Source organism: Pimephales promelas, chromosome 5 (genome assembly GCF_988280905.1).
Source record: "Pimephales promelas chromosome 5, fPimPro1.hap1.1, whole genome shotgun sequence".
NCBI lineage: Eukaryota > Metazoa > Chordata > Actinopteri > Cypriniformes > Leuciscidae > Pimephales > Pimephales promelas.
In genome coordinates this window covers 37,413,284-37,432,040 of record NC_142773.1, presented here as the reverse complement: position 1 = coordinate 37,432,040, position 18,757 = coordinate 37,413,284, and the positions used below count along the sequence as shown (strand labels likewise).

General features: G+C 36.4%; 2 protein-coding genes across 2 annotated transcripts in view; one reads left to right on the top strand and one right to left on the bottom strand.

Moving 5' to 3' along the window:
- The first annotated feature begins 1,431 nt into the window (after positions 1 to 1,431).
- On the top strand, positions 1,432 to 12,226 carry ap2m1a (adaptor related protein complex 2 subunit mu 1a). The gene is made up of 12 exons (XM_089131434.1): positions 1,432 to 1,587; positions 2,944 to 3,062; positions 5,391 to 5,656; positions 5,998 to 6,080; positions 7,041 to 7,046; positions 7,186 to 7,321; positions 7,914 to 8,058; positions 9,815 to 9,937; positions 10,015 to 10,150; positions 10,242 to 10,339; positions 10,433 to 10,544; positions 11,548 to 12,226. Exons 2-12 carry the CDS (start codon positions 2,989 to 2,991, stop codon positions 11,680 to 11,682), a joined length of 1,314 nt encoding a protein of 437 aa, XP_088987560.1. The 5' UTR covers positions 1,432 to 1,587; positions 2,944 to 2,988; the 3' UTR covers positions 11,683 to 12,226.
- Positions 12,227 to 13,004: 778 nt separating this feature from the next.
- The window catches only part of pcyt1aa (phosphate cytidylyltransferase 1A, choline a), a 7,950-nt gene continuing 2,197 nt past the window's right edge, over positions 13,005 to 18,757 (bottom strand). Inside the window, exons 3-9 of the mRNA XM_039676010.2 lie at positions 18,617 to 18,716; positions 17,811 to 17,927; positions 17,552 to 17,703; positions 17,346 to 17,424; positions 16,159 to 16,301; positions 15,564 to 15,752; positions 13,005 to 14,159 (exon numbers count right to left, since the gene is read on the bottom strand). Of these exons, the coding sequence (XP_039531944.1) occupies positions 13,923 to 14,159; positions 15,564 to 15,752; positions 16,159 to 16,301; positions 17,346 to 17,424; positions 17,552 to 17,703; positions 17,811 to 17,927; positions 18,617 to 18,716 (1,017 nt within the window). The 3' untranslated portion in view covers positions 13,005 to 13,922. The remainder of the gene's footprint in view (positions 14,160 to 15,563; positions 15,753 to 16,158; positions 16,302 to 17,345; positions 17,425 to 17,551; positions 17,704 to 17,810; positions 17,928 to 18,616; positions 18,717 to 18,757) is intronic.

Genomic DNA, 18,757 nt, shown 5'->3' with positions numbered 1-18,757 from the left:
ATCAAAACATTATCTGATGCATTGCAAATAGTCATTAATTGCTAAATTAAGTAAAAACAGAGGCATCCATGAGATCTGTGAATATTAGGAAATAGTTCTAGGCAATTTATAAAATGAATATATTAAAAGCTCGCTTTCAGAACTAACCCTTTCAAGCATAGAGGTCATTCAAAAAGCATTTTCTTGCATATGCATGGGTTTTGATGGCATACTTGCACATGTACTGTGATTACGTGTATGTTACTTACTCATTACATTAAAAAGTAATCTATTACATTATGCATGTTACTTGTACTCCATTATCCCCAGCAGCTCTGGTCATTTCAGATGAGATTGAAAAACACCTGATCTCTAGTTTTTTTCCCACAGTCTGAAAACATCAATCAAGATTTTAGTCTGAGGTTTTCTTAGAGAGGAAAGCTATACGGAAGAAATGAGTTTGGGTAAATCGACATACGCTGGTAAACTGGATGGACTGGAGCGTCACTCAGTGTTATCTAGTTAGATTTGGGTGTCCTGAGATACCTTCACCGGTTGTAGAGATCTTTGATGGAGCAAGTGGGCTACTCATGTTCTGATATCAAAAATACACAAAGCTTGTATGAATTTCTTATCTGTCTGCTGGTCGAATGGGAACAAACTCAATTGTGTTTGCAATATTTTGCATTTATATATATTTTTTGTATTTTATAGATTTCATATAATTTTATAGAATTTTATTAATTGGTTTGTTAAATACACACTATATTGCTGTTATTAATAGAGTATCTCTTCAATTAAACCAAAAACACATGTCCACTCAAGTGGACATCTGAAAATCTCTTTGAAAAATTAGTAGCTACAAATTTTTTTGTTTTTTTTTCTTGTTTTTCATGCCGGGAATTAAAACCACAGGGGGATCCTGATATATCTGTCATATGCATGAAAGGGTTAATACAGGCATGTTACACAGAATTTGTTGCCGTTCTGATGATTCTGACTGAATGATAGTCTTATTTCACGTGAGCTGATGTCATGGCTGATGCATGCGGTATTTTCATCAAACATCTCTGCTCTACTCTATAAACATAATGTCTAGAACTGTGTTGGTCCATCCATGACCTATTCTCTGACATTGACAACATTTATCCTCTTGTCCGTCTTGTACCCGCATGTACTACGGCGAAGAAGACTTAGCTCATAAATATTAACTAGGTATGTTGCTATTGGACGCTTCAGTGAGGTTACTAAGCAACGTCATATTACTGTTTTAATATTCATGATCTGTTTTTCCTTTTTTCCTTTTTTTTTAGCAAGAATATAGTATAGTTATTTAAACAATAATAAACTAAAACACAATAATACAATAATAAAAAATAATAATATAGACGCCTTTTGTCTTTTTAATTAAACAAACGGACATGCAAAATATTAGTTGCGTTGTCGCAGCAGTACGCATGCGCACAGTCAACGCTGTCAGCTGACTTCCTGGCCAAGGGAGGGATTGCTGCTAGTGTCCCGCTAATCCTTTAGGTCCAAAAAAATAAAAATACCACGGTCGGAGAGGGAACGGTCCATTCCGCGCCTATTCGTGCGGACATTAAGTAGGTATGGTCACATTTTTAAACTGAAAATACCCAAGGACAGAAAGTGTTTGTATTTTAGCCTGGAAGAATGGTTTTTATCATCGAGGTGTTCCGCAAAATTTCGATACAGGTCTCGAGGGAAGGAATAGAGCAGTCCAACAGCTCCCTTACTATTGATGACTCTTCGTGCATTTTGAATAATTAATAATAGGTACAAGATGAAGGACGCACAGATGACGATTTCAAAACACGAACATTTTTATGGAACATGCCTCTCAGTTGGCAGACATCTTGTAGTAATTACGCCGCGATTAACCACACATGACGGACACTTCCTGTTCAGCGCCTGTACATTGAGTGAATACCAACATCATTTGCCGTGTTTGTCGAACAAACGCTTATATTTACTCAATCTCGCGTTTTGTCATTGAAAAATGGATGATTTTGTCTGTTGCCATGCGCCAACAGATATACTCATTCAGTTTTCAGTAGCCTATATTGTTATTAGGGTCAATGACATGACGTGCATATTTTAGTGCAAGTGCATTATTTCCTTGATTTGATTCATTTATGACGTATATCACTTTATTCTATAAAACCTATTAATTTTGAATTCATTTTTAGTACCAAATATATATTATGTTATGTTGTGTTATCTTAAACCTCCAAAATGTCAGGTGGTGCATCTGCCCGAACAAATTAACTTAAAATGTTTTCTTAAAAATAAAAAATTAAAAACTAAATACTACGGCATCATTTAAGGGTTGAAACCTGCCATTTATAAATATAAGTAGTTTTAAAGCTTTGAGAGAATTGAAAAACATTTGTCCAGTAATTTATATATTGTCAGGGTGGCACAACTGCAAACATGGCTATTTTATTATTAATTAATGATGTAATAACAGTAATCATAATGCATCATCTAGAGGAGCCCAACTGATCTTTGTGACAGAGTGAAAAGATTTGTAGATCTCTCAAATAGTCGTAAAAAATTATCATTTCAAGTATGAGTGGGTACACTCCATGTCAGGCGGTTTACAGTGTATATGTACATACAACTATTCGGTTGTACCGCCTGACATGAAACCATTAAAAAAAATTAAACACTTTGAAAAGGTATTTAACAACTGACACTTGTTTAAACACATTTTAACATTTTTAACATGGGTGATTTCATTTTTTATAGTCAGTAAGTCTTTTTTTTTATCTCCTGAACTATATTGTTTGGTTTGTTGAGAGGAAACCCTCATCATGGCTGCTTTATCTAGTCTCACTTGTAGGGCTGAATGCCTCTCATATCTTATCAATGTCCCACAGAGCTCTTCTATCAGCCAGTCAGTGAGCTTCATGTTCATTTTCATTGTCCTGTGAATTATAGAATTGACTGCCCACCATGGAATGTGAGGTCTGAGGGACAGCCACCATGATTGGAGGACTGTTCATCTATAACCATAAAGGGGAGGTGCTGATCTCCCGCGTCTACCGCGATGATATAGGGTGAGTGAGTTCATCATGGGTGGAAAATGCTCTGAAAACAGCTTCTGAAACAAGAAATGAAATATACTTTATTGTCCCTGATAGGGAAATTTGTAATGGACTCCATAGCCAGCATTTCACCAAAACCTGATACATTAAAACAAATTACACAAAATATCCATACACACCATACACAGACAAATAAATAGACTCCTGTTCAACAGTCTAATACATAACGGTACAAAATAGATTTTAAACCTGTTCCATTTATAATGGAGAGTTCCTTTTTCCAGACGGTAAGAGTTCATAAGAATGGTAGAGTACATCACTTAAAATCATTTCAGCCTCATTTAATGTGCATTGCTCATACAGAGTCTGAATACTAGGATAGTCTTTCAGCCCAATCATTTTCATCGAAGTTCAAACAATATATAGCATCTTTTGATTTTGATTTTATTCAGATTTCAAGGACTAGATCGAGTATGTTAGAGAAAATGCATGTCGATCATTTTCTAGTTTTTTCAAAACCATCTGGGGCCGAGCCAGTAAACAGCCATCCAGAAAACACGACAACCACTAAAAACTTATATAGATAATGTGATAATGTGTTTGTCTGTGTTGCTACAGTATGTGTTCTATTTTGTTGGTTGGTGTAAAAAAAAAATACTGGTCTTATTTTTATCATGCGTGCTCAGCAGGGTTTTAACTCCATACCATTTGGGTTATCCTGTTAGGGTAGAGGAAAGACGACAGGATGTTCGAAAACAGGAAATATTGCCCCATTCCATCATCTTGACAAACTAAATTTCATTTTTTTCTCCATAAATGGGGTAGTTTTAAACTTTTTTTTTGGCTCTTCATAAAACCCTAGATCAAATTTTCTCATAAAGATTTAATTTGGTGTGTGTTTGCATTACTGTTGTCCATTTACACATGCAGCCCATCTTTGTCTTTCTCCTTTTTCCTTGTCATTATTCCCCTCATTCTCTTTGTCCTTTGTACTGTTTTTCTCCATGTTCATTGTGGCTACTGTAGCACTAGGTAAGCAATCCCACTACAACCAATGACCAGGCATGTTTTTTTTTAGAACCCAACAACCAACCAATCACTCTGACGCATGTCACCAGTGAACCCAATCTAGGGTTGGGCAATATAGCCAAAACATGCCTTCTAAGCCTTGATCCTTTTTGTTATTGCATCTATCTATCTGTCTGTCTATAGATATTATCAACATTAAAAAATAACAGACTTCCTTGTACATTTTACCTTGAATTAGTGTTTTCAACTCATATATTTAAACAATTAAAATAGTTATTTGTATAAATTAAGGAAGCTTAAAAAAACAATATTCTCACAAGTTATGGCACTAGTAGTGGGCATGAAACCTTCCTACTTAAATGGTGTTTGGAAAACTTGGGTTTATGGCCTTCTTTTTAGAAAATTTTGTCAAACTGTAATAACCATTTGTTTAACAATCATCTATACCATTATAAATATTCATATATTTAAATATATATATATTATGTATTGCCCAGCTCTACTTCAAGCATGTCACCTGACATACTTCAGTCAATCAAATATTGTGAGGATATGCAATTGCACCAGCAGCAGGTTTACCATAATGCCCTTTTCTTTTGACTGCACCCAGGCATGAGATGACACAACGTTGGTCATTTTTTTAGGTTTGTGTTTGTTGGATATTTTGACAAATTATGCACCTTTCTGATGGAAATGTTTATCTATACATGAAACTAGAGCCCTCCACGGGACAGACTTTTCAGTCCTGTTCCCGCCCACTCCCGCAAAAATCTTACCTCCTCCCTCTCCCGCTGGCACATTAATGTTTTGTCCCCCTCCCGCCCACATAAAACTATAGTTATTATTTTTTTTTCTGTATGTCCATGAAATTATTTGAAGTTACGTGTCATCTAGGCACAACCTACACATCCCAGCATAAATGCTAAATTATGAATTATTTATCAAAGCATCAAGATTCACAAATCACTGTTAATTTAAAATAAAAGCAAGCATAGGTTACTGCGGATGATTTTAAAAAGAAATGAAATTGCAAAGACAAAAAGGAAATTTTATTTTATTGGACTGTGTAGTTCTCTTCAAAAGACGTTCACTTTGGTTTGTTTTAGTCTCTTGGGACCTTGTAACTTATCTTGAGGTTCATGAAGATTTGGGTCAACAGGGAACACCCAGTCAAGTCTTTAAGGCCTTGTTCGCAGATAAAAGGAGTGCTTGTCTTAAAGGGTTTACGGGCAGATGGTGACCATGTGCTCGCTCTTCCTGCCCAACTCCATTATCTCTACCTTGACCTCACGTCCTTATCCTCCTCCACAGGCGCAACGCTGTGGACGCGTTCCGTGTGAACGTGATCCACGCCCGTCAGCAGGTGCGCTCCCCCGTCACCAACATCGCCCGCACCAGCTTCTTCCACGTCAAACGCTCCAACATCTGGCTGGCTGCGGTCACCAAGCAGAATGTCAACGCTGCAATGGTGTTCGAGTTCCTCTACAAGATGTGTGACGTCATGACGGCCTACTTTGGGAAGATCAGTGAGGAGAATATCAAGAACAACTTTGTGCTTATCTACGAGTTGCTGGATGGTAAGGCTGGTTCAGAAACGTAGTAATTTCCTGACACTGTTTTTTTGTTACATCTGATCCTCCATGTTGCCTGTTAACCGCATTACCTCAAACCAAACTCGCCCTCCTCTAAATGGCATGCTTTCCTGGCAGTCATCCACTGTTAGTGGTAAGGTGCATCTTAAACCATGAGCTGTCCAGAAAAGCTTGTCCTCCAGCTGAAATAATAAAAGGTTACCTAAATGAAACAAATGGAGACAAAGTCTGTTTAAAACAAAATTTTTTTTGGAGCATTGAGTGGTTCATTCCAGAATAATGATTCATCTATGTCATTGTGTGTGTGTGTGTGTGTGTGTGCGCAGAGATCCTGGACTTTGGATACCCACAGAACTCAGAGACTGGAGCACTGAAGACTTTTATTACCCAGCAGGGTATCAAAGGCCAGGCAAGAAGAACCTATTTTACTAGTTTCATATTTTTGATGTTCATATGAATTACATTCATATATATTCAGAATAATTGAGTAATGCTACTGTAGGATTTGTTGGCATGATTGTTTAAGGACAATATAAAATACCAGTTTTTTTTGTTTATGTTTGTTGAGTTCAAAAAGGGGCTTAAGATATCGTAATATTGTAGTTTTATTTGAGCAGCAGCAGAGTTTGCCAAAAGAAAAACCAATGTGATATTGGGAACCTCTCTTTCTGGATGTCCTCAAATTCGGGCCATTAGTTCGGATTTCTGCGTCCAACATTTTCACTGTCCCCAGCACAACCAATATATAAATATGCATGTACATGATGCATAATCACCTTTATTTTTTTTTAGATGTAAAAGTCAGTTTGGCCACTTGTAACTTGAAAGTGGAAATGAAGCAGTCAGTCAAGTCAAATAATAACATTATTTAGTAAAAAATTATTTAACAAACGATAACTGATGGCATTTTAAAAAAAAAGAAAAAAATGTGTTATCTTTTTTTTATAGCAAGTTTGGCACAATCTTGCTGTACTACAGCAATTTGTAGTAGCTTGTACACTTCCAGTGTCATTCACTTTATTATTTTTAGCTGTACAAAACACCATATGCTGTTTGATATTTCAAACAGGTATTTCTTATCATATTATTGTAATGTTTTGTTGTAATTATAAACACACTGGTTTGTAGCGCAAGTAGTTTTACCATTTACTCAATTATTTACGCAGTTATTTACCTATATCGGCTAATGAACACAGAAAGAAGCTTTTTCATGATGCAAGGCTCATTTGAGCACTCCACTGTCCTGAAATGCAACTGGTCCTGAACCAATGTGCCATTTTTTTATTTATTTAAGCCTTGTCCATTTTATCGGTGCAAATTCTAATATAAACCTTTCTTTTCTTGCTTTTCTGGACGTGTCTGACTGCAGCATCAGGTATGTGTAATTATTTTTTTATTTGAAGTTTTTCTCGGATTACATTACACACTAGTGGCCCCTAAACATTATTAAACCACAATTTGAAATGGTGTGTGACCTTTCCTAACTGTCTTTGTTGGTGCATTATTGTCTTCAGACTAAGGAGGAGCAGTCTCAGATCACCAGCCAGGTGACTGGTCAGATTGGTTGGCGTCGTGAAGGCATCAAGTACCGTCGCAACGAGCTCTTCCTGGATGTGCTGGAGAGTGTCAACCTGCTCATGTCTCCACAGGGTAAGACCACATTAACAGGTCTCATGACTGTGTGCTTCGGTTATTAGGCCGTGTGTCCACCAAAACATTTTTTTCTAGAGGCTTGCGTATTTTTCCAATTGTTTTCAATGGGAGCTCCACGATTTTAAAATGGCAGCAGCGTAACGAGGCACTGAGTTTAGTCTGTTTCCCGCTCGAGAGCTCAGCGTTTTTACCGGTCACAGAGTTGAAGAATGTTCAGCTTTGGGTAAAACAGCGCTCATCACTGTCGCTTTTTACCCAGCCATCAAATCACAGTGGTGGAAGGGCAGGACAAATATAACACAGAACAAACGACCGCATTGCTTATACAACGGCAACAGATGACAACAAGAAGCATTCATTTAAAACGAGATCCAGATCAATTACTTTTCATTGTATCAACATTCTTAAACAGAAACAAACTATCTGTGAGATACTAGTAACACATTTTCCGTATCATAGCAAGCAAAGCATCTCAACTGAAAAAAAAATCTCTCTAGCGCCCGCAGCTAGGCGTTTTCAGATAGCTAAAAAAGCTTTGTACACGGCCTTGGTGTCAAACAATTCACACGCCACTGTGTCATCCTGACAGGTCAAGTCCTGAGCGCTCACGTCTCCGGTCGTGTGGTGATGAAGAGCTACCTGAGTGGAATGCCTGAATGCAAGTTTGGGATGAATGACAAAATCGTCATTGACAAACAGGGGAAAGGAGGAACTACTGATGATGCTGGGAAAAGGTTTCAAAGTGCTTCGCTTTCATGCAGTTGTTCTGCTTTTCTGTCTCCTCTCTCTTTGTTTGCTTTGAAAATTTTGTTTGTCTCATTGTCTGGATTTTGTTTCTCAATCCAGAATTTTGATAACATGTTTGATCGTAAAGTGTGTGGTTTATTTTGATTTTTGAAGCTGTCTGTTTTTGTTGCGTCTCTCTTTCTCTGTGCTCCCAAAGTGAGTTAGGGGGAAGGTAATTGTATCTTTACATTTCTGTGTTCAGTATTATGTTAGTTGTGTTGTTAATCTACAGAACAACTGAGTGTCTTATTACTATTTTTATTTATTTTATTTAGTTTTTACTAGGGATGCGTAATATTACTATTTTTTTAAATGATCGTTTCAGTCTAATTTGGCCAATATTGTTAAATTCAGGGATTTTATTATTATTATTATTTTTTTTTTAATTCAAACTCGTTACTCTTTTTCAAAAAAAAAAATGGACATGTTTTGATAACTAAGATTACTTCAAGATAACTAATCTTACCATCATAACTATTTTTACATCTAAATTGAAGATTTCATTCTAAAATAAAATACAGATTATTTTTAATTTAAGAAGTCTCTTTCTCCTATGCTCACCAAGAATGCATTTATTTGATTTAAAAAAAAAAATCTGGAAGAACGGTAATAGTATGAACTATTAAATTAGCTGTTTTCTATTTTAAAATATTTTAAAGTGTAATTTATTAGAAACATTTACCAGTGTTAGAAACTGCCAAATTGTTAAATCTCTTTTACCATGAAACGATGATATTTTTTTTTTTTCAGGATGAACATGCATTTGTTTAGGAATAAACATTTTTATTAACATTATAAATGTCTTTACTGTCACTTCCGAGCAATTTAATGCATCCTTGATGAATTTAAGTATTAATTAAATTAAGTATTAATTATGAATACAACTTTTAGTGCATCCCTAGTTATTAGAAGTAGGTATTATTTTAGCAGTAAGTGTTTTTTTTAAATATATTTTGTCAGTGATAATTTAATATTATATGTACAGTTTCTTCTAGTAGAGCAGTGTCTACTCACTCCTGGCGGGCCACTGTCCTGCAGTTTTGACCTCCAACCCCAATTAAAAACACCTTAACCAGCTAATCCATGTCTGAAATCACCGCCTAAATAAATAGGGCACTGTTTGAGGGGGAGGCCATTTGTATTGGTGCTGAAACCATAGTGGACGTTATCGAGTGCACTCATTCAATCCCACAATGCACCGCAATAATGAGGGTACAACCGATGTACGCTCAATGGCTAAAGAATAGGTCATGCTGAATGAATTCCCGCGTCTTGCCAGATGGCGGCATCTGCAGCTGAATCTATTTGATATCTATTTTCCAAACCCTGCTACAGCGTAATATCATACAGGTATAAAATGATTATTAAATAAAGTTTATACATGCTAGTTTCCTTGACCGAGTTGGAGCTGCCATTTTGCTAAGTTTCAAATGATTAGTTTCAAATGGCAGCCCTTCCGATGCACGCAGTGTCCGAATTCACTCACTCGTTTTAATTCACTCCTTCAAGTAGACAAGTGTGTAGTGAATGAGTGTGATTTTGAACACAGCATACTGGACACTTCCCGGCAGGGGTGTTGGAGCTAAACTCTGCAGGACAGTGGCCCTCCAGGAGCAGGATTGGACGCCCCTTGCTCTAGTATTTGGTCCTTTTACCAAATATCTTAATGGTGTTTTATATCAAACTCTTACTTGGTTTTTCCAGCAGTGGGAAGCAGTCCATAGCCATCGACGACTGCACTTTCCATCAATGTGTGCGTCTCAGCAAGTTCGACTCTGAGCGCAGCATCAGCTTCATCCCTCCTGATGGGGAATATGAGCTCATGAGGTTAGTTCAGCTTCAGTCTGCCTTCACACCGCCGAGTCTGATTCTGTTTTTAACACATCCTCCATCTGTGTGTTAAGGTATCGCACCACTAAAGACATTATTCTGCCCTTCCGGGTCATTCCACTGGTCCGGGAGGTTGGACGCACAAAGCTGGAGGTCAAAGTTGTCATCAAGTCTAATTTCAAGCCCTCACTCCTGGCACAGAAAATAGAGGTGAGTTCAAAGAAAAGAGAGACTTGACATTGCGTTTTCACACGCCTAAGACAGAACATTTCAGATGATGTGTGTGTGAATGTGTGAACAGGTGCGCATTCCAACACCTCTGAACACTAGTGGAGTGCAGGTGATCTGTATGAAAGGAAAAGCCAAATACAAGGCCAGCGAGAATGCCATTGTGTGGAAGTAAGTCGGCGTCTTCACGTTTCTCTGTGTTCAGTGCTTGTGGGTGTGACTGTGTGTGTATACTCATGTCATCCTGTCTGTGTTTCTGCTCAGGATCAAACGCATGGCTGGAATGAAGGAGTCTCAGATCAGTGCTGAAATTGAGCTGCTGCCCACTAATGACAAGAAGAAGTGGGCCCGTCCACCCATTTCCATGAACTTTGAGGTGAGCGTTTGAATTTAATTTTTATTAAATAACTCTTTAAAGTTTCTCAAATGTGGACGTTTGGACACAAACTAAAATCCTGAATTAATTTAGCAAAAAACAAACAAACTTGTAAGTCTCATAAATAAATAGAATTAGACTGTTTTTTGGTCTATAAGCTGAGTTACAGGGTTGAATGAAATTCAGAAAGGATTTTTGAATATTTTTGTCAGGTTTGTGGTGCTTTTTTAACTAATATAACAAAAATTTGGACATGTTTGGATGCAGTTTAAAAGCATTATTTGTGTGATTTTAATTTAGATATAAATATAAACATTGATTGATTAAAATAAACAATCTATTTATTAACTTATTTCTCATATAAGTAAGTAACAGGGTTGAATTAATTGACATTTGAACATTTGTGCTTTTATTAACTTAAATAACTTGACTAAAATTTTGGATATGGTTTAAAACCTTGTTTTTGTTATAATTTAGCTATAAAAAATCTATTTACCTACTTATTTCTAATTAATAAAATAAAATATGGCAACACTACAATAAGGTTCAGTTTAGTTGATGCATTAACTACGATAAATACGCTTAGAGTTTATGAATTTTTGTAAGTAAAAACAAGTTCATGCTAGCTTAGGTCAATTAAATAATAATTACAGATTTGATTTTAATGTGTTAAGAAATGTTGAGATTAACATGAACTTAAATGAATACATGCTTTAAAGTGTTTTTAATTTAAAGTTCATGGTAACTAATGTTAACAAATGGAACCTATTGTAAACTGATGGCTAAAATATTAATTTGGTCTTTTTTCCTCAATAAGCTCATAAGTAACTGTTGAATGAATTCATATTTTAATATCAGAGAGGTAGGTACAAACGTTAGATGTTAAAAGTAGCTTCTTTTTATATTTATATTCTTTTATAGTTTGTCTGATGTATCCAATTGTACCCTCTTCAATCATGGCATACATTTCTGTTGTATTTCATCTGCTGTTTTCTTGTCTCAGGTTCCGTTTGCACCCTCGGGTTTGAAGGTGCGTTACCTGAAGGTGTTCGAGTCGAAACTGAACTACAGTGACCACGATGTGATTAAATGGGTGCGATATATCGGACGCAGCGGAATCTACGAGACGCGCTGCTAATGAGCTGCTCAGCAGATGGACCAGCTTTTACTGTCCTATAAATATACTATGTTTCCCCCCTTCCCTCTCCTCAAGATTTGTGGATGAATTAAAAAGGCTAATCACAAAAATATGCAAAATGTGAAACGTAGTTGCCTGTATGTGTTTGTACGAGTGCTGTAATGACCAGATCCAGTGGAGAGCAGTGAGTGGTGTACTTTAAAGCCTGTGCAGTTAATGTCTGTCTTTCAAAACCCAGCTTCCTGATTCGCTGTAGTCGGTCTTCACAGGACCTCTGTCCCTTGTTGTTGGTTATTCTCCCATTGGTCATACTCTCAGTATCTTATCTATCTCTCTCTGTGACTGTTTAGTTCGGTATAAATATATAATGGAGTAAAAAAAACATTGTGTTGTGTGTATTTTGTGGTTTCATTTTTCTTCAATTCAATAAATCACGTCTATTTCATAGTTGTATCATGATGAACGAGAAGTAAATATGTTTCATGGTGGGTGTTAAATAGATGGCAGAAAAAACAACTTTTACATTAAACACCATTTATTTGTCTTCCTGTCTCTGATGTCATCCTGTACAATCAAAAGCTGACAGGATTAGGGAAGGCAAAGTTAATAAAATAATTCTCCTAGATTCATTTAATTTGTGCAAAGGAAAAATCAGAGGCTTGAAAACACATTACCATGAATTGAAAGTGAAGCGTCAACTATTTGAAGAAAAATCATTGAATTCTGAAATCAGTGAAAGTCTGGACAGCAGTTTGACGAGCCTCTGCCTCTTGTCAAATTATGAAACGAGACAACAAAAAAAAAATTATATAATCACTAGAGGTACAATCTCAATTTAAACGTACAATTGCATATCCATAAATGTACATTTAAAAAAAATGCTGACAAAATTATTCAAAGTTAATGATAAGGGTTACATACAAGTTAATCGCAAGAACATTTTGTGCCTCAACCGGTTAAAAAACAACTGTATCGTAACGACTTAATATCATCACGTTTTACTAATTCTTTCCCATGATTCACTAAATCGTAGCATGTTGTAATAATTCGTTTAGTTAAATCAAAACGTGGGAATTATTTCAATATTCCCACGATTTACTAAAACGAGAGAACGAATTCTTAATTCGTGCCACGCCATTTATATTTTTTTCATGTCACGTGACGTGACGGACTCAAAAAACGGACAATTACACACTTAAACCAATGATTGCTTTATAGCCTTCCATGTGTGTAACTCTTTCGTTGTTTTTCTTTTAGTATACCAAATAAAAAATTATTTTCTATCAAACTGGACAGTAACTGTTGAGATCAGACCCAGAATATTCCTTTCAAGTGGTTTAATTGTGAACTATTAATCATAATAGACAGCTCAGTTGGTTTCACTTGCAGAACTTAAGCAATTATCCAAAGTCCAAAACCCATCTGAACTGAACATGAAAAACAAGCCCTTTAGCCTTAGTTTAGCCTAAGCTTCATGAGAACAATCACAGTGAAAGATAAACGGCATTGTGCGGTAAATGATAGAAAAAAAAACAGTGATTTGCTTCACTTTCTTTTCAAAAGTTTAACAACTCTATTTTATGTAAAGCATTTATTTTTTAAAATACAGTGTTTAAATTTGTAATCATGACCTGTACTAAAGCATGACACACCAACCTCAAGTAGATGAGCAAAGGGAGACCAATTCGATTAAGTCAAAGACGGTACAGTTACTATCTCACTTTCCCAACAGCCATGCTCGAGGTGCCTCGGTAATATTGGCGTATTTTAGTTATTCAACACATGTTTAGAACTATTAACCGTGACAACACTGATTATGCACCTTGCGACAAAAAATAAAAAAAATTTATTATTATTTTTAAGCTCTTTTGTATAGAGGATTGCATTTCTCACAGTTCCTTGTATTCAACGTTTTCCAAGAAGAGACGTGTGACCAATGAGATGCCTGACATTTATATATTATGATACGAACATTAAAATCATTAAAACTGAAACGCATTAATACCATGAGCACTCATTCTAAAACAATCCTGTGTGATTCGAAACGAGACGCTGAAGTCTGAATACTCGCATCCCATCCCACACGTTTGAGTCACTAATTTCTACACTTCGCTCCATTTTACACCTTCATATCTGTTAATAATACCGTGTGCAAAACTGATGGATTGTATAAGGATTGCTTCGTTTCTGAGGTTCGATAGCCAGTCTTGGAAGACAGATGCATGGTGTGCTGTGGCAATCTAATCTTCGTCGTCCTCCTCGTCTTCGCTGATGGCCTGTTTGCGGGCGGCGTAGGAGTAGCCGGACAGGGCGCTGCTGTGATGTGAGGAGGGTGAGGAGGACGGGGAGGTCTTGGTGAAGAAGGGCAGACGGAAGGTTGGAGAAGGGGAACGCTCGCGTGTGGGACTGCTGCTGGGACTCTGCCTCGGACTGATGGCCTGAAGCATTCGACCTTTCCCTTCCTTCAGCATGTGCTTCTGTTAATTAGAAAGGAAGACCAACACATAGCCAATAAGAGACCTTGAGTGAAGCCATGGATACTCTGCTCATGTAATCATGAGTTTAAACAGTCATTCTCAACCACCGGGCCGAAAGATGGCTATTTAAAACAAAATAAAATAAGCTAAAACCGCTAAAGATCAAGATGCAAGCAAAATGAAATCATATTTGTTCCCTTTAAACAACTGTTGCTTTTATTTAAGAACCAGGGTTTTCATAATCCAGGACAATCTGCAGTGTGACAAAAGCACAACATTGTGCTTTTGTCATACTGTAAACTCTTGACAAACTAATCTACAACTGTCACCCAACCAAAATCACACACACGCTGTTTTAAAAGCAAAACATATATCCAACTCCATTCCAAAACAGTCCGAGGGTCCCATCTTTTGGACAGTCGTCATATTCCTTGGAGCACTAATCTTACACATTCTGCATTGATTAAAAAAAGAAAATCGAATGTGTTTTTAATGGTAGTATTATTTTATACAGAAATAAATGAGCTATAATTCAGATGAGAATAATGTTACATTGTTAATAGTGTTAATTAAAATTAAGGAAAACAAATGTATTGATCTGAAGTATAGCAAAATGATTTTAAATTAATTCAGGTACAAGGTCTTTTTGTCTTTTTATTCATTTAATTAATAAACTAATTATATAAAACTATTGTCAGTGCACTACAAATAAACTGGTTCCATGCTTTTATTAATAAAACTTATTTAAAAAAAAATACAATTCCTTCTGTATTTTTGTTTTGCTTTTCCCTCCATTGTACCGAACCGTGATGTCTGAACCGAACCGTGACTTCTGTGTACCGTTCCACCCCTAATAGGCGCATATTACTAATGCACCCTTTAAATAACAAAAAAAAATATTGCAGTCTATTTCAGTTGCCTCAGAATAGCAATCCACCACCAATGTGCCTGAACACACATCATTTGCATGCCAGCATGGGCGAACAGATGAGCGCATATGCATTTGATATTTAAACAACGTGATGCAGAACGTGAAAATGATAAATGCGTCGGGCTGAAACTAGCAAAAAACATTTGTGTCACGCCTGGCGCTGGATTACACCGGGTGTATGATAGGGCCCATAATGTCTGCATAAGCTATTGGTGCAAGGACAATGATAATTGCCACCAGCAGCTTTATTTATAATTAAAAATACACTATTTTACATAACATATGCTTTTTTTATGCTTTAAAGAATATTACATCATTAGCAAACAACATGCTGACATGTCCCGTCATGTGCTTTATGTCAGTAGTGGTAATTTGAGTTGCTTGCAGAGCGTATGTAGAGCGTTCCAACTCAGAAAAGAGGAGTGGATGCTGACTTAGAAGTTTTGGGAGACTATTTTTTAAGAGATACTCACCAACGCTCCCTCCGGTCCAAACATCTGTAGGAAGTTGCCGATGAACTCGCGGGACTTCTCTTCCCATTTCTGGATCAGGTCGATGCTTTTCTCCTCCACCTTCTGCACAAACTCTTTACTCTTCTCCTCCACGTCCTTCACTTTCTTCTTCACCTTGTCCACACGCTCCTGAAGGTTGTACTTCTTTTCCTGAGTGTCGGAAATGACGCGCAATTCGAATTATGGAATAGAATTATAAACAATTTCTTTTTCTTATTTGAATATATTGTCACTACTAGTTTCAGTAAATAAAAAGTTCAGAGTTGAGAGAAAGGTCGCGAAAAAAAAATGGTCGCCCCCAAAATTTGATTTCTGCCATCATATATTCTATCTTCATTTATTCTTTCTGATCTTTATTCATTCATCATTCTTTCAAACACAGAGATATAAGAAAATATATTTATAAAGGCCGTTGGACCCCATTGACTTCCATTGTATAGAGAAACAAAAAAACTGAGCAGGAAGTTGTGTAGATTGACTAAGCAAATGTCATTTCTAGTCTAGATCTTGAGATTAAGCTCAACTAAACAAACACACATGATGAAAGAGCGCTCACATTGATGAAGCTGACGTTAAGCTCTTTCGCGGTGTAGCCGCGTTGTAGATTCCGTCTGACGTACACGTCATAATCTCGAACGATGCGTGTGATGATGTCAGAGGTGGAAATACCTTCTGTTCGTTGGGTTGGTGCAAACATTCCTGTGGAAGCCCAAAATAAAAAATAAACTATTTGAAATATAAAAATACTATTGTAAGTTTCTTTGGATAGAAGATAAATGGCCTCATATTTAATTGGTAAGTTTTATATTGGTTTAGGGCTGGGCAACGATTAATCGCATCCAAAATAAAAGTTTGTGTATACATAATATATGTGTGTGTAGTGTGTATAATTATTTAGTATATATATAAATACACACACATGCATGTATATATTTAAGAAAAATGTGTTATTAATATATCAAATATTTATATATAATATTAATTATGAATAAATATATACATGCACATATTTCTTGAATGTATACATGCACGTGTGTGTATTTATATACAAAATAATAAATACACACTACACACACAAATATTATGTAAACACAAACTTTTATTTTGGATGCGATTAATCGTTGCCCAGCCTTAGATACTCTGAAATTTTAAACGTAGAGATTGATTTCTAAATCAAAACAAGTAAAGTTATGGTAGCTTGATCCCACCATGAAAAAAAAAACAATGAAAAAAAATCCCCAAAAAAAACAATTTAAACTAGGGCTGGGCAACGATTAATCGCGATTAATCGTATCCAAAATAAAAGTTTGTTTTTGTTGTCAAAATAAATTTTATTTTGGATGCGATTAATCGTTGCTCAGCCCTAATTAAAACACAAGTAAATAAAAACACAAGTAAAACATAACTGCAACTTTTTATTGCGAATTTCCCCTCGCAATTCTAACTTTTTCCCCATTGCAGTTGCAAGTTTATATTGTAAAATTATAAGAAAAAAAAAAAGTCAGAATTGTCATTTGTAAACTCGCAATTGAGCCATTCTGACTTTTTTCCTTGCAACTGCGAGTTTATAAATCACGCAGTTGTTTGAGGAAAAAATGAATTGCTCAGAATTACAAGATGTAAACTAGAAATTGTGAGAAAAAAGTCGAAAGTTGCAGAGATAGAAAGTTGCAATTACCGTTATTTTTTTATTCAGTTGCAGAAACAAGCTTCCATAGCAGCTTCTGAAGCCGTTATAATTACCTGCTTCTTTGATGTGCTTGTAAACATCATCGCTGTCAGCTGAGGAATATGGGATATCGTCATGGGCCACAAAGTCAATCTGAGGTATCAAAACACACAGACTTTAATTAAAAAAGGGAACAAATAAGTGGTTCCCACTTTACTACAGAACATATGGACGTATATAGCATGGTTTTGATTGTCATATTATACTATTCTCGTCTTACCCGATGCTTGGTGAGGAACTCGGGCGTGAGAGTCCACGGAGCATTCCGGACCACCTCGTCCACATAGCGACAGTGACTAATCGCGTCATAGCGTTCATCCTCATTCATGACGGTGAAGCCCTTTAACTCGTGTGTGAGGTCATCACTACACACTGTAGAGGAAAGAGAGGCGCTAAATACAGCACTGACATTAAGATGGACTCTGTTGTAATGAACAGAATGATAAACACTCCAAATACTGAATCCCAGGGATACTCACCACCTACAATAAGGTGAGTGTTTGGGAAAAGGCATTTAGCCTGCATGAGAGCCCGTGCATGTCCTGAGTGGAACATGTCGAAGATGCCATCAGCATACACACGCACAGGCCTGTCGGCTAAAAACAAAAAGAAGAACATCAGCTTTCATGGTATCAAGGGAACTACTTAATTTAGACACACTTGACCTTACATGTCAGTAGTCTAATGGTTTACATGAACCATTTAGAGTTTTACTAAATGTTTTAAAAAATACACACTACAGTACGTTCAAAAATCTGGAAAACTTTTTTTTTAAATAAATAAACCTATGATGTTACACAAAAGTATCAAAAAAAAAAAAAAACGGTTCACGGTTTACACAAAAATATTTTAAAAAATGGTTTTCACCATTGATAATAATAAGAAATATTTTTTGAGCAGGATCTCATCATATCAGAATGATTTCTGAAGGATCATGTGACACTGAAGACTGGGATAATGATGCTTTGCATCACAAGAATAAGTCATAACAGCTATTTTTATAGTTCATATAGTTCAAACACTTCTTTTTTTACCATATAAATGCAGCTTGGTGGGCTCAAGAAACATTTTCAAAAACATTATAAAATCTTTCCGACACCAAACTTTTGAACTGTAGTGTATTTTAAAATATAGGCATTTTTAGGCATCTCTTGCAAAAAGTTTAATTTAAAATATCTATCCATAATCGTGTATATAATGGCCAATGAATCAGTCAGTGAATGGAAGAAACACCTGACACGTGTATATCTGACTGTGTGTGTGTGGGAGTGGTTCACTATCTTACGTGGAGTGCCTCGGCGAGCTTCCTCCATGGTGACGCGCTGATATGGCTTTTCTTCCATTGACTCGAGCTGATCTGCATACGGAGCCGGGTATTTCAGACCCTGAGGGGCAAGACGTACCACAGCCTTTGGTATCAAATAAC